Consider the following 13,549-nt stretch of genomic DNA (forward strand, 5'->3'; position numbering starts at 1 on the left):
TTCAACCAAAATAACGCGTCATAAAACAGTGATATAGGTTCATAGATGTCAGACCTTAGATAAATATAAATATGATATCAAACAGATAGGTTCACCAATAGATTATAATCAGTCATGTATAGAGTGTGTATTGCTATTTGTTGACCTTGCAAGAAAGATACATCTTGACCGATTATCCATATTTTATTACAGTACCTAACATTCAAATCCTTACACTATGGAGGTACCAAAAACGATGAAAGTGCTCATCAAAAACCACGAGATGGAATCTTACGAATACACGGACATGGATGTTCCGGAACCGGAAGGGGATGAGGTGTTGATCAAAGTGGACGCTGTCTCCATTTGCGGGTCCGACATCCCTTTGTACAAGTGGTCGCCAATGGCGCGCGTCATCGCTACCGTGCCATTTATACCGGGTCACGAGGCGGCGGGGACGGTCGTTAAGTGCGGACCGGAAGCCGATCTCGAGATTGGTTCCCGGGTGGGCGTGGAGAATCACTTTAACTGCGGGGACTGTTTCCAGTGCCGCCAAGATCAGAGAGAGATATGCCAGCACATGGGCCAGTACGGCCACGGCCGGAAGACTAAGCACGGCGGATGCTCCGAGTACTCCATTGTCCCCCAGAAGTACCTATTCAAGATCACCAAAGATCTAAGTAAGTTTTTGTTGTGATGCAACTGCACGCACATTTATGTATGTACGCTATATATCGTAAACATATATTAAAGATTTTGTATAAACATTTTATACTGGATACTTTCAATGTTTGAACTGTATCTTATGCAATGTCACCAAAGAAACTACACATTGAATGAATCACCTTTTATACAAAGTATTGATCATCAGGTTCAGTTTTGTTCATTTCAAATACAGTCGAAACAGTCTCAGACTCTCTTATCTCCATATTCTGGTTTTGTCGAACCTTTTTCTTCTTTTTTTCGGCTTAGTTATACACGTTATGTATCTCGGTTATATCGAATGCTCGTTATTTCGAAGTATTTCCCGAGGTCCCAACGACTTCGACATAACGAGTTGTGACTGTTCTTTGTTTATAATGCACATGTATACTCAGGCTTGATTTATTTTGCAGGTGCCGAGGAGATAACGATGATGGAGCCGCTCGGTGTCGCCCATAATGGCGTGGAACGGCTGCGGGTGGAGGGGGAAGACGTCCTTGTTGTAGGCTGCGGCCCCATAGGCCTCCTTGCGCAACGACTCGCCAAGGTCATGGGGGCAAAACGGTTAGTTATTATACAGTATGGATACAAACGTTAAGTCCGGCCATGCAACGTCGATAAACTGCAAATTTGTCTAAATTTCACGTATTTGGCGGGAATATTTGTCAAAATCAGGCAAATCTATTTCCTTGGTGGCTCTCCGATGATTGGAAAATGTCAAAATCCTACCTGTTGAGAATCGTCAACTGTCTTTACTCCAGTCTATGCCCGCCGCCCCCGGTTTGGGGTGGAGTGCAAACTTATGATACGTGCATACAATTCGTTAAATGTGTTTACATACATACATCTAACTGATAATGTTAAACGTGTCGTTTGCAGGGTGATTGGGGCGGACATTGAGGACTGGAAGCTACAGCTAGCCAAGGACATGGGGACGGATGTAGTCATCAACACTCGTAACCAGGACATAAAACAGGTACAGAAGGGGTGAGGGGACTTGTAGCGTATTAACTCGTATGAACGTAATAATAATATGGACAGCAAGGGCGGATCCAAGATTTGACGGCGTTAACAGGGGCGTAAGTAAGGGGTGTAACCTTTTGACTTGCACCACCCCTTCAGAACTGAATTCTACATGTATTTAGTTTAAAGTGTTGGCATGGGATTTTGGTGTGCCCTCTCAAGATTTTTTTTAACATTTTCTAATACTTTTATGGCGTTTTTTTTTAATTACGTTTTTTCTATATTGATATATTAACTTGGACGATCTTTGTGCGCCGGTTGCTCACCCCTCCCTGGATCCGCTAGTGGCCAGCGTCGGATTCGTTCTATTTGTAATCAACTTGAACATGGTTCCACCATACAATTTTCATTCATAAATCATAAATTTGCCTTGATACAAAATTTGCATATAATTATAGTTGTTTTCCTCCCCCCAGGTGATTATGGAGCTGACGGACTGGACGGGGATTGGGCGGATATGCGAGTGTTCCGGGGTGGCGGCCATGGTCAACAGTTGCTTCTCCTATCTCCGGAAGGGTGGTCGCGTCGTCCTAATTGGTCTTCCGAAACAGCCGCTCACTTTTGAGCATCCACTTCCGGATATTAGTAAGAACTTGATCTCCGGGCCACGCTGATGCCGCTTGGTCCGTCCGTCATTCTGTGCGTTCGTCCCCTAATTTCGTTCTATACATAACTTCTCAGTCGATGGAAGGATTTCAAAATAGCTTAGCACAAATGTTAACCGCATCCTCGACGTACATAGCGCATGTTTCAGACACATACAGTCAAATTCAATGTCACAGTTAGGGGTCAAAGGTCAGATTTCAATGTTAGTGACCAATCCCAACAAATAGAAATGATTTCAATATAACACAAATGTTCACCACAAAAAGCTGACATTCAGAGCGCATGTTCAAGCCATATACCTATAATGCCAAGGTCAAAGAGCCATGTCCATACAGTCAACTTTTTTGCTCACGATAAATTTGTGTTTCTTTCGATGAGCATGTATCTGTATCATATCGCGTTTTCTCACTTCCAGTGTTCAAGTGCGTCACAATCAAGACCGTGCACGGCCGCCGGATGTACCACACGTGGGAGGCGGTCGAGGCGCTCCTAGCGAGCCACCAAGTTGACGTCACCAAGGTGATCTCACATCGCTTCCCGATGTCAAACTTCCGGGAGGCGTTTGAAGTACTCTTCAACGGGACCGCGTGCAAGATTGTGATGGATCCATCGAAATAGACTTATTTTGGCTTTATCATTATCTAGACGGTTTTTTTCAGAATAAACTGATGACAGAATTTAACATTTATAGTCGTACCCCGATGGCTCGAACTCTGAGAGACCAGCGAAAATACCTCGAACCTCGGGGAATTCGAGCCAAGCGAGAACTCTCACCTCAGTAGTAGTCTCACCAGTTTTAAGAAATCGATCCTTTACATCCAGTTCGAACAAACAAGGAAATCGAGCCAAGCGAGTTCGAGCCAACGGAGTCCGACTGTATGTACAAGTGTATTTCAGAATGGTTAGAATTTCAGTTAAAAACATGCACAATGAAGTTTAAAATAATAGAAATAGACTTGTTTGTGTTGTTCTTTTCATATTGGCAAATAAACATTCAATTGTATGAATTGTTATGTTTTAACTTTATTTTACTTTTATCTATATTCAAAATGGACGATCTCCATGGCAACCATTCGTAATGTTCTTCTCACGAGTATAGACATTTATGTATATAGGTCTCTAAGTATTTAATTACAATTAACGATCATTACCAAAACAAATTCAAATGTTTGTAAACAAAGACACCCATATTAAGTTACACGAGTGTAATCCCTTTCTTTTGCTGAATTGGTGAATGAACGTTTTGTTTCATGGTAGTTAAGCTTTTTAATTATGAGAATGAAAACGGAAATTGAATTAAGAACTTAAAAAAACAAAAACAACGCCGAATGCATAAAGATTACATATTTAAGTTACTGTTCATGTAATTGAATTATTTGTTTGTGAAGTATTTATAGTTAAAGACAGATTCTACACTAAAATAATCATCATGAGCGGACTATGTTTGTGTGTGTGGTTCAAACATAAGCCTGAAGAGATTTTCCTGAAACCAAGGGTATGTAACCATGCTAACATATGTTGCATTTCTGAAAGTAAGGTTAGGTTACTATGTTAACATATGTTGTATTTCTGAAATTAAGGGTAAGTTACCATGTTAACATATGTTGCATTTCTGAAAGTAAGGTTAGGTAACCATGTTAACATATGTTGTATTTCTGAAATTAAGGGTAAGTAACCATGTTTACATATGCTGCATGTCTGAAAGTAAGGTTAGGTAACCATGTTAACATATGTTGCATGTATGAAAGTAAGGTTAGGTAACCATGTAAATATATGTTGCATTTCTGAATGAAAAGTTAGGTAACCAAGTTAACATATGTTGCATCTCTGAAAGGAAGGTTGGGTAACCAAGTAAACACATGTTGGATCTCTGAAAGTAAGGTTAGGTAACCAAGTTAACATATGTTGTACTCTCTTCACCATCACTGCATCTCATGTGTACCATATTTAACCATTGTTAAACTTTAATTTAAATACTTATTGGGAGGGTGTGGTAGTCTAAGCCTTTCCCGTGTCCATCTCTGACACAAGCAGTTGTTGGTTCGAGACCAACGAAGAACGTTCTCATAGAAACATCAGTTCTGGCTATTAGCGAGGGAATGGACTCGGGCGTGGTTTATGTCAGTTTAATTGGCTATTAGCGAGGGAACGGACTCGGGCGTGGTTTATGTCAGTTTGATAACTGTTTTATAAATTTACATGAAATTCATTTGCATAAACGAAAATAAATTATATAGATATATTTAAGAATTCTTTTTGAAATTGCATTTATTATTTTGTATATGTAATTTAAATTTGCTCTGGTTCTGAAACGACTATATACTTTATCAAAATAAGCGGTATATATATATATATATATTTTCAGACAATATATATATATATATATATATATATATATTGTCTGAAAATATTATACACGTGCAAGAACCTGCTGTTTTTGCGTAAAAACATGTTAAAACAGTCAAATCCCGTTGGCTCGAACGCGCTTTGCTCGAATTTCGTGTTGGCTCGAACTATGTGTTGTGTATTTTGGGCCGGTGACCTTCGTTCACTTAAATAAAATGAGTTGAGTTACAGTGCGCATGTTAAGGAATTCTTAGAATCAAAATAAAACCTTTTTTATGTTCAGATATACTGCAGAGATCCTTTTTGCTGTATAATAAATTTTCCTTGGAATCTTGACCAAAGTTTTTAATCAACATATTCAATGAGAGAATGCGTTTATTCTTAATAAAAATAATAAAAACATAAACGAATTTTAATGACTTCTAATGTTAATTTTTAAAAAATGAACTGAGATTGATATTGAGATTTGAGTCTAAAAAAAAGTATTATTTGTAATATTAGGGCCTGACCTTTTGACGTTACGTCTCTAATATAGTTGAACATGGTTGCTAATTAAATTCATATTGACCGATTGATTATATTTGTAGCCACCAACAAAATTTCATTTTAAAATCTTGAGTATCACATTTCAAAACTTCTTTCGAAATCAGTGAAACGGAGGTTCTATTGTTTTCGTTTCGTATCTATATGGCACCGATGTACCGTAAACATTGTCTGCTAGTACGATATTGAGAGGAACGATTTTAATAATTTGTTGGATTTTAAATTGGCTGTATTTGTGCTCCACAAAAATGTTGGTCTGTCTTTGTTTTGGTGAGAAGGGGGAGGAAATTACCCTCCAACCAGTGAGTATATTTTGTTCATCTTAAAGGGACTTAAAGGGACTTGATCACAGACTTATTTTTACCAAAGAAAATAATTGAAATCTGTTAAAAGTGAGTTGTTTTATGTATTTTATAAACAAAAACAAAACAACAACTGGCAGAAATTCATTTGAACATGGCTTTGTAGACAAACTCTAAATAACTAATTTTTCAATAGTGTTAACTACTTAATATGGCGTAACAAAGTATTTTCGATCACTTGTTTTCAATAAATATTAACATTAGCAATGGCGGATCCAGAAGGGGGCGCACGCCCCCCTTCCCCCACACCTTAAATCATCTAAGATTACTTTTTATTTAAATATAGGCAGAAAAATAATAAAATACGCCTAAAATGCACCACTTCGGCCTAAAAAAATGTTTAAAATTTCTTTGGAGAGTACCCACCTCCCCCATCCCCCGTTAACACTTCAAGCTAAATAAATTTCGGTTCTAAGGGAGAGGCATATGTCAAAAGGTTCCAACTCTAAGTAACACCCCCTCTTACGTCAAATCCTGGATCGGCCCCTGCAGGAACCTAGCCCTGTTCATCCATTTACTATTTTTTCGAGGGGTAACGCAAAAAAGAGGTATTTAGTGACATGAACAAAGAAAGAATAACCTTTTCACTCCATACTTCTTGATATATTTCCCTCGCGGACATATCGCCAATAAAATCATTTTCAAGCATTTGTGCAAAATAAATTTGAAATCTATATCAATCTAGATGGGCGTCGGCGCTAGCTCCTCACCGCCCAAGAACCTGGTGTTGTACATCCACGGACTGAGCGCTCCGTCGCGGGCTGTATGGATGGCCGCTAAAGCCGCCGACATTCCGGTCACCATTCGATACCTGGACCTCTTCAAGGGCGAACATAAAACTCCCGAGTTTGCGAAAGTAAGATGCGTTACATTATCAGTTAACCTTTGACATTCGGAACATTCGGCCATTTTCCATCGAAAACAACCTCGGGTGTATGCCGGTACATCGGTGGAAGGAGTTCGTTTAAACGTTAATTTATAACATCTGAGTTTAAATTGATTGCCAGTGAAATGTTTAATTGCATAACTAATAAACATTCCCTAGAGTAAAGTCATTAAATTTAAATGCTAAATTGAAATTAGTACTTGCAGCGCAGTTAAATGTTAAGATTTCTGACATTGTAAACCACCCATATTTGCATCCCATGTTGTTTTCGCTGGAAAATGGCCGAAGAGTTCCGAATGAACCTTTGATGGATCTCCAGATTTGTCGAGATAGTGAATCGTTCCAAGCTTATTTCCAAAAGTCGTTCATATTTTAATGTGATTTATTTTTTCAATAACTCGAACAGCGTTTATTCAAAATCTAAATGTTCGTGCTGAAGGTTGTATTCTTTCTCTATAAAGTAATTTGTATATTTATTCAGATAAACCCCGACACAACAGTGCCTACACTTCAGGATGGAGATTTTTCTTTATGGGAAAGGTAACATTAAACACAATGGTCATTGTAAGCGTTAAGTTAAACATGCCTCGGAGTTGAACATTTCTCAGGAGCAAACACTTTCATTTACCTATAATATAAAGTTGCAAAGAAACAGCGCTTAAAAGTAAAATGGAGTTTAAAAATATACAGTACCGTTTAGACCAAACTTGACACCCTTGTGTACTAGAAGTGCACTTCCAGTTCACAAAAAGTGCATTTTGGATAAACTAATGTGATCTATAGTTTATAAGATAAGCCAGTATTGATTTTTTTCTGGTCCACTCAAATTGGCCTTATTGTATTGATTTAATATCACTAAAGTCATATTTAGGACCATATTTATCCCAGATAAGATTTTTTTACACATATGAAGAATACTAGGATCCTTTTCGTCCCAAAAGTTATATTATTCTATTATTATTTGTCGTAGTACTTTAGGCCACAACAAATTGATCAGTTGATTTTGCCCAAAAAAAGTAGGAGCGAGCGAGCGAAAAAAACAACAAAAAAACTTTTTTTTTAATTTATGGCAATTCAGAGGCGAGCGCAAAGCGAAAAATTATTAATTTTTTTATTTCTTACCAAATTTATCATACAATTATGTTAAGAAATGCTTTTTAATTGCAAACATAGGTTCTCAGTTATTAATGGAAAGGTTTTGATTGTATCACATGAAAATCTGTCTCAATATTTAACAATAAGATCCAGTGCTTTACTATTAACTTCAATTTAAACGTATATATTGTAAAGACAACATTCCTCATAGTAACGTGCAATTATTCGAAGACCAAACAGAAAACTATTGTATTCATTCCGTAACTTACTATCACAAAAAAACATTTTAGACTAGTAAGAGTAATTCATCATTTGAGCATTTCCATATATTGGCCAGGTCTAAATGTGAACCTCTTGAAGCACATGCTAAAATTGTAGCGACTTTGACATTGCAGAAGATCGAAAATGTAAATAACACAGAGAACATTTCTAAAAAAGGACACTGTGGATTAAATTGAGGGACAACATAATTGAAGCAGTATCAAACAAATCCGCAAATGTGGCAATGGTCATTATATGAGAGCAGGTTGGGGAATAAAGATATTTCCCTTTACCACGAACCTATGGTTCATAGATCTGTCCGTGCCTTGAAAAGGAATATCATGACGGCCTCCAAAGCTTTAATGCCCGTAAGAAACAGGCCACTTTAATACAAATCGAACAAAGAAAACAAGTGGATAAGAACAAAGAATTGAGAAAATTAAAACAGTCATTTTACTTATAAAAGGTTTTATTTTCTGATTTTACTGATGTCTCTACTGTACATGTGAGTGTAATGCACTAGTCAATTGTAACCACGGCCCCCAAGGTCCGGGGAAAAGCGGGGACTTTGACTTTTGGTCCAGCCAGCCCCGGGTATCCCCGATATACCCCCCTGACCTGGAGGGGGGGGGCGTGGTTACTGATGCATAAATACAGACTGTTTCTAAAACATTTACAAGTCCTACTATTTGTATCTGTTTATAACAATTATGAGTATATGAAAACTGAGAAATGTATTTTAGAATTTAAAAAATAACTCACGAAAACATGTTCAATTGTTGTAAGTCGTGTGTCCGTGTATTTAAATATATATATAAGTTTTGCACTTAAAATCTAGTTATTATTTAACACTAAATTTTGAGTACAAAACAATGAATGACTTTAACATATATTACTCATTTATCCTATCAAGTTTCAATTTCTGTCCAATTACTTGGCATTTTTGTGGCGAGGTGCATACTAAGAAGCTTGAAAAAGTACAAGAACGAGCCCTCAGATTCATATACAATGATTACACATCTGATTACCCAACACTTTTATCTAAATCAATGTTGCCAACTCTCAAGCTTAGAAGGTTAAGGTCCATTGCTATAGAAACCCATAAAATTATCCACAAGCAGGGTCCAATGTATCTACATGACTTAGTGGTAATAAAAGAACATTCCTTTAACTTTAGATATAAGATGATGGCTGCTATCCCAACTGTAAGAACTACAACATATGGGTGCAATTATTTCCGCTCCGGTGCCCCTAAACTCTGGAACTCCCTTCCACAACATTTTAGGGAAGAAACTAATTTTAATCATTTCAAGAGTTTAGTCCGGGCATGGAGCGGAGATAACTGCAAATGCTCATTTTGCATATAAGAATGCTGTAATATAACATGCTGTAAAATGTCTTAATCAAAGATATGTTGGATGGGACCTCGCGAGCTTAGACTGCCTAGGCAGCTGGTCTCTTTCAATGTGTCTTTGATTTAAATCATGTTAATTAATTGTGACTTCTTTTGTTTTATTTCCAATGCTAAATGCATTGTCGTATTACCTTGTGATTCGTATTTTCGATTAACTTATGCTATAAATTACGCTAATCTACCTACATTCTATATATATAGTCTAATGTCTTTCAACTGCCAAATATGTTTATGTGATTTTACTATAAGAATTATTTATTTGTTTCAAGTGTACATACTGAATATTATTATTTGCATGAACTGAAGTGTGTGATATATTAGTTACATAAATTATGCTATTTATTTATAATGTCGGTCAAAAGCTATTCATAGCTTATGTTAAACTGTTGATGATAGTACCCGACAATAAATAAATATTGACTGACTGACTGACTGACTTAAAACACACATAAATAATTATTGCCTTCGACGCTGTGAAACTGTTGTTGTTTACTGAAGACTATAGTCCATTGACTATGACACTGATTTTCATTTAAAACGTGTATTTTACATTACGAAAACTGAAAGTAACCTGAAAATTAATACCGGAAAAAATACAACGGTGCGTCCTGCAAAATATTCCCGACAAAAAAAACTGTCAACAAATATCGGCTGTTTTGCGGTTACCCGGACCTGATTTTGTCCTGACACGAGGATTTTTTTACTCGCGAAGAATGTAAAGCATGGAAACACCTTCAAAAAAAGGCGAAGTCGATGTTACGGGTTTAAATTCTAAGTGAAAGAACTTCAGAAAATAGAGGAAATTCAGAAGTAAACAAAAAAAATATTCGCGGCCAAATAGTATGTGCGGGCGCCAAAAAATAGTTTTTTTTTTATTCTTTTTTCGTTTTTCGAATCTTAGGTGCGGCAAATTCGACGAACAAATGATCAATTTGTTGTGGCCTTATGGTTTTCTTTTTTGTTCCAGTCGCCCAATTATGACCTATCTAGTATCTCGCTATGCCAAGAACTCTAGACTCTACCCTAAAGACCTCCAGGAGAGGGCAGTTTGCGATCGTTTACTGCACTATGACCTTGGTTCAGTGTACAAAACTATAAGCGAATATATGGTGGGTACTTTTTAATGTACATTGTTTACTGCACTATGACCTTGGTTCAGTGTACAAGACTATGTTCAATTAGTGCCAATGCATGAATAAGTTAAGTTCGTATTTAACCAATTCAATACTTATAGATTATATCAAAACGTCAAAAGTTGTGTAACGAAATCAAAATGGCCTCTGTAAATGATAATAAAATAATACTTTATGCATAGATTGTTTTAAATATACCTCTAGAACCGAATTCAGGGGCGGGTCCAGGATTGGATGTTAAAGAGGGTGCAAGTTTGATACACACCTTTCGACATGCAGGCCCGCCTCCGTAACTGAAAAAACAAAGGGTCTAAACTTTGTATGGGGGTTGCGGACTTAGAGCCTAAAACGGCCCATTCTCGTGTATCATAAGCATATAAGTTCTGACATATGGCGACTAAATGTTTACTTATTAGGCACCCCTCCCCCTTTGAGCCGCTCGTGGAATCTCTTGTTTTTGTTGACATGTTCAACTCCTTTGCAGTATCCCCAGTTGTTTCAATCCAAGCCCCCGGACACGGATAAAGAAGCAGCCATGAGGAAAGTGTTCGACTACATGAACAGACAGCTTCAGGTACGATTTAAGTGACTTTTTAACTCCAGCTATTATGATGGCTAATTTGTGCCATTTCGTATTTTAGCAATTTTGACGCGGGCGAAAGTGCAAAACTGCGCAAAGCGGCGAGCGAAAATGCGCAGTATATTAATTCCATTCTATAATACTTGTTGGACTTTCCTTCTTAATCTTTTCACATCATTTTCAAAACGTTTTTTATCAATAGGGTCAAAAATACATGTGCGGTGACGACATGACAATAGTGGACATTTCCATGGCAACAAATCTCGCACTGATAGAGCTACGCAACTACAAGCTTGACCAGTGGTCACTAATGGCCACGTGGTACCAGAGAATGAAGAGTTTACCGTACTGGGCGGAGTGTAACCAAGGATTGTACGAGTGGAAGTCGCCCATGATGATGGATCACTAGAGCACTGGTGTGTAGGCGACCAAAGACATTTCTGGAATTAAGATCTAGTTCATATGTTTCTTTAACACAGTTCACCATTCATATTTTGTTCATAGTATGTAATTATGAAAAGATACGGATCAATTGACACTTCATTTGTAAATGTATATAGATCAAATAAATTACTAGGGAAAGCAAAACCAAACGGACATAAGAAACCCAAGTGATTTATGTACAAGTATCTACATCCGGTCTCTACAGCGGTATAAAACGGTATACGAAGAAGACAAGACTTTCAAAATACATGTAACTTTCCTTTACTTTTCTTTAGTCGTACAGATTTCAACGTGCCAGTATAATCATTTGGAACTCGTCGGCCATTTTTTATCGAAAACAACCTCGGATGTATGCCGGTAGATTAGTAGAAGTTCGTAAAATTTTAACTATGAAATATTTGAAGTATTAATTTATTGAAGTGTATTTTGAATTACTAAGATTAAATTGATTGCCATTGACGTGTATTATTACAGAAATGATTAAGATTCCCAAAAGCAAAGTCATTACGTTTAACTGCTACATGTACATGTATATCGAAATAACTACGCGAACTACTTGCAGCGTAGCTTAATGTAAACCGTTCATATACATGTAGGTTGTTTTCTATGGGGAACGACCGAGGTGTTCAGAATGCCAGTATAATGTGATGTATGCGGACACGCACCACCAAAATAAAGTAGTAGATTATTTTTATTAAACTAAATAAACCCTTAACATAGAATAATAGTAAAAACTCGAAGACCGTCTATTGTCAAAGATGGTATTCAACAGCCCATTTTTAAAAGATATTCCCATTGTTTTTGGTGAACATGGGACGGAATTTATTTATTTTGATGCATTTAAGACCTGCATGAAAAAAAACAAGCATGAAAATGAACCAAGTCGTAAAAGAGCAACCTTTAAAATTTCTGAAAGGAAAATATCATGATGTTAAAGAAATAACTGGTAAAACTGCATTTCGTATTGAAAGTGTCCTGCATCACTTCATAACACACACTGAAACCTTCGACCTGGGTCGACATGTGCTAAGCTTTCTGCAGACCAAGATCCTAAAATAAACTTTCTCACTTCCAATCAGCAATCAAAAGGCGAAGCAGAAATATCACCAGTTGATTTTCACGAGGATTTTAACTTTTTCAACACACCTCGCTGTAAATTCATTGCTTAATAGGCGGCAAACATGCTCAATTTTCTTGCGGAATTATTCAAATTGTTCATACCAGCCTACTCAACAGTGCTACCTTGTGGTATGAGTCATAAATGTTTTTTTTCAATAGAATGTCAATGAATATAACACAGTTGTGAATTTGCACCTGTATGAAGCCCTTGTCCATCAGTGCTTTTAGCGCTTTGATTTATATACCAATAATAATTTTCAAATTTAAATTAATACAACAAGAGCTGTCACAGAGACAGCGCGCTCGACTATTCCGCCGCTTTTCAAAGTAAGGATTGAAAAGTTTTGCATGGATCATTGTTAGATTAGATTTCAATGCAATACATGGTGTGCTGAGATATTAACATAAATGTGGTTCCATGCAAAATTTTAACGATAATTTCTAAGTCTAATAATAAAGGGGCATTATTTGCAAAATACAGTTATCTAACTTGGTTATTCAAATAAGTTGGGTGGTTGAATACCATTGTATAAAGTCTCAATGCAATACATCAAATAGTTGCTGAGATATTATCCTATGTGTGCTAACATGCAAGACCTTAACCAAAATTTCTAAGTCGTATAATAAAGGGGCAAAAATTATATATTATAAAAGATAGAGTTATCTTACTTGATTAAATAAGAAGGTTAAATAGATGGGAGCCTGTGTGTAATGTTTCAATGCATTACATGATATATTTGCTGAGATATTGACTTAAAGGTGGTTACATGCAAAACCTTAACAAGAATTTCTAAGTCGAATAATAAAGGGCAATTATTTTGCATTAAATGCACACTAGAGTTATCTAACTTGGTTAATTAAGTAGGTTGGATGGTTGACTACCATTGTATAAAGTCTCAATGCAATACCTCAAGTAGTTGCTGAGATCTTAACCTATGTGTGCTTACACGCAAAACCTTAACCAGAATTTCTAAGTCGAATAATAAAGGGCAATTATTTGCATAAAAAACAAACTAAAGTTATCTAACTTGGTTAATTGAGTAGGCTGGATGGTTG

The 13,549-nt window shown here is 36.7% G+C and overlaps 2 protein-coding genes across 3 annotated transcripts; both read left to right on the forward strand.

Moving 5' to 3' along the window:
* The first annotated feature begins 119 nt into the window (after positions 1–119).
* LOC128224155 (L-threonine 3-dehydrogenase-like) lies at positions 120–3,313 on the forward strand. The gene is made up of 5 exons (XM_052933871.1): positions 120–659; positions 1,095–1,245; positions 1,561–1,657; positions 2,121–2,289; positions 2,726–3,313. Exons 1-5 carry the CDS (start codon positions 218–220, stop codon positions 2,926–2,928), a joined length of 1,062 nt encoding a protein of 353 aa, XP_052789831.1. The 5' UTR covers positions 120–217; the 3' UTR covers positions 2,929–3,313.
* Positions 3,314–3,548: 235 nt separating this feature from the next.
* Positions 3,549–11,523, forward strand: LOC128220236 (glutathione S-transferase 1-1-like). Of its 2 annotated transcripts, none has more exons than XM_052928543.1 (6): positions 3,549–3,805; positions 6,247–6,417; positions 6,929–6,987; positions 10,185–10,326; positions 10,835–10,924; positions 11,133–11,523. In XM_052928543.1, exons 1-6 carry the CDS (start codon positions 3,740–3,742, stop codon positions 11,337–11,339), a joined length of 735 nt encoding a protein of 244 aa, XP_052784503.1. In that variant the 5' UTR covers positions 3,549–3,739; the 3' UTR covers positions 11,340–11,523. The 2 variants fall into 2 exon arrangements, with proteins under 2 accessions (XP_052784503.1, XP_052784511.1); XM_052928551.1 differs by lacking the exon at positions 3,549–3,805 and adding an exon at positions 5,365–5,501.
* Positions 11,524–13,549: the final 2,026 nt, after the last annotated feature.

The sequence above is a fragment of the Mya arenaria genome, chromosome 2 (assembly GCF_026914265.1).
Source record: "Mya arenaria isolate MELC-2E11 chromosome 2, ASM2691426v1".
Classification (NCBI taxonomy): Eukaryota; Metazoa; Mollusca; class Bivalvia; order Myida; family Myidae; genus Mya; species Mya arenaria.

Bases quoted from the DNA above. Each gene is read 5' to 3' on its own strand.
- LOC128224155 (XM_052933871.1), top strand. From the start codon at position 218: ATGGAGGTACCAAAAACGATGAAAGTGCTCATCAAAAACCACGAGATG. The intron at 660-1,094 runs GTAAGTTTTTGT...TTTATTTTGCAG, and splicing joins CAAGATCACCAAAGATCTAA to GTGCCGAGGAGATAACGATG. The intron at 1,246-1,560 runs GTTAGTTATTAT...TGTCGTTTGCAG, and splicing joins AAGGTCATGGGGGCAAAACG to GGTGATTGGGGCGGACATTG.
- LOC128220236 (XM_052928543.1), top strand. From the start codon at position 3,740: ATGAGCGGACTATGTTTGTGTGTGTGGTTCAAACATAAGCCTGAAGAG. The intron at 3,806-6,246 runs GTATGTAACCAT...ATATCAATCTAG, and splicing joins AGATTTTCCTGAAACCAAGG to ATGGGCGTCGGCGCTAGCTC. The intron at 10,925-11,132 runs GTACGATTTAAG...TTTTATCAATAG, and splicing joins ACATGAACAGACAGCTTCAG to GGTCAAAAATACATGTGCGG.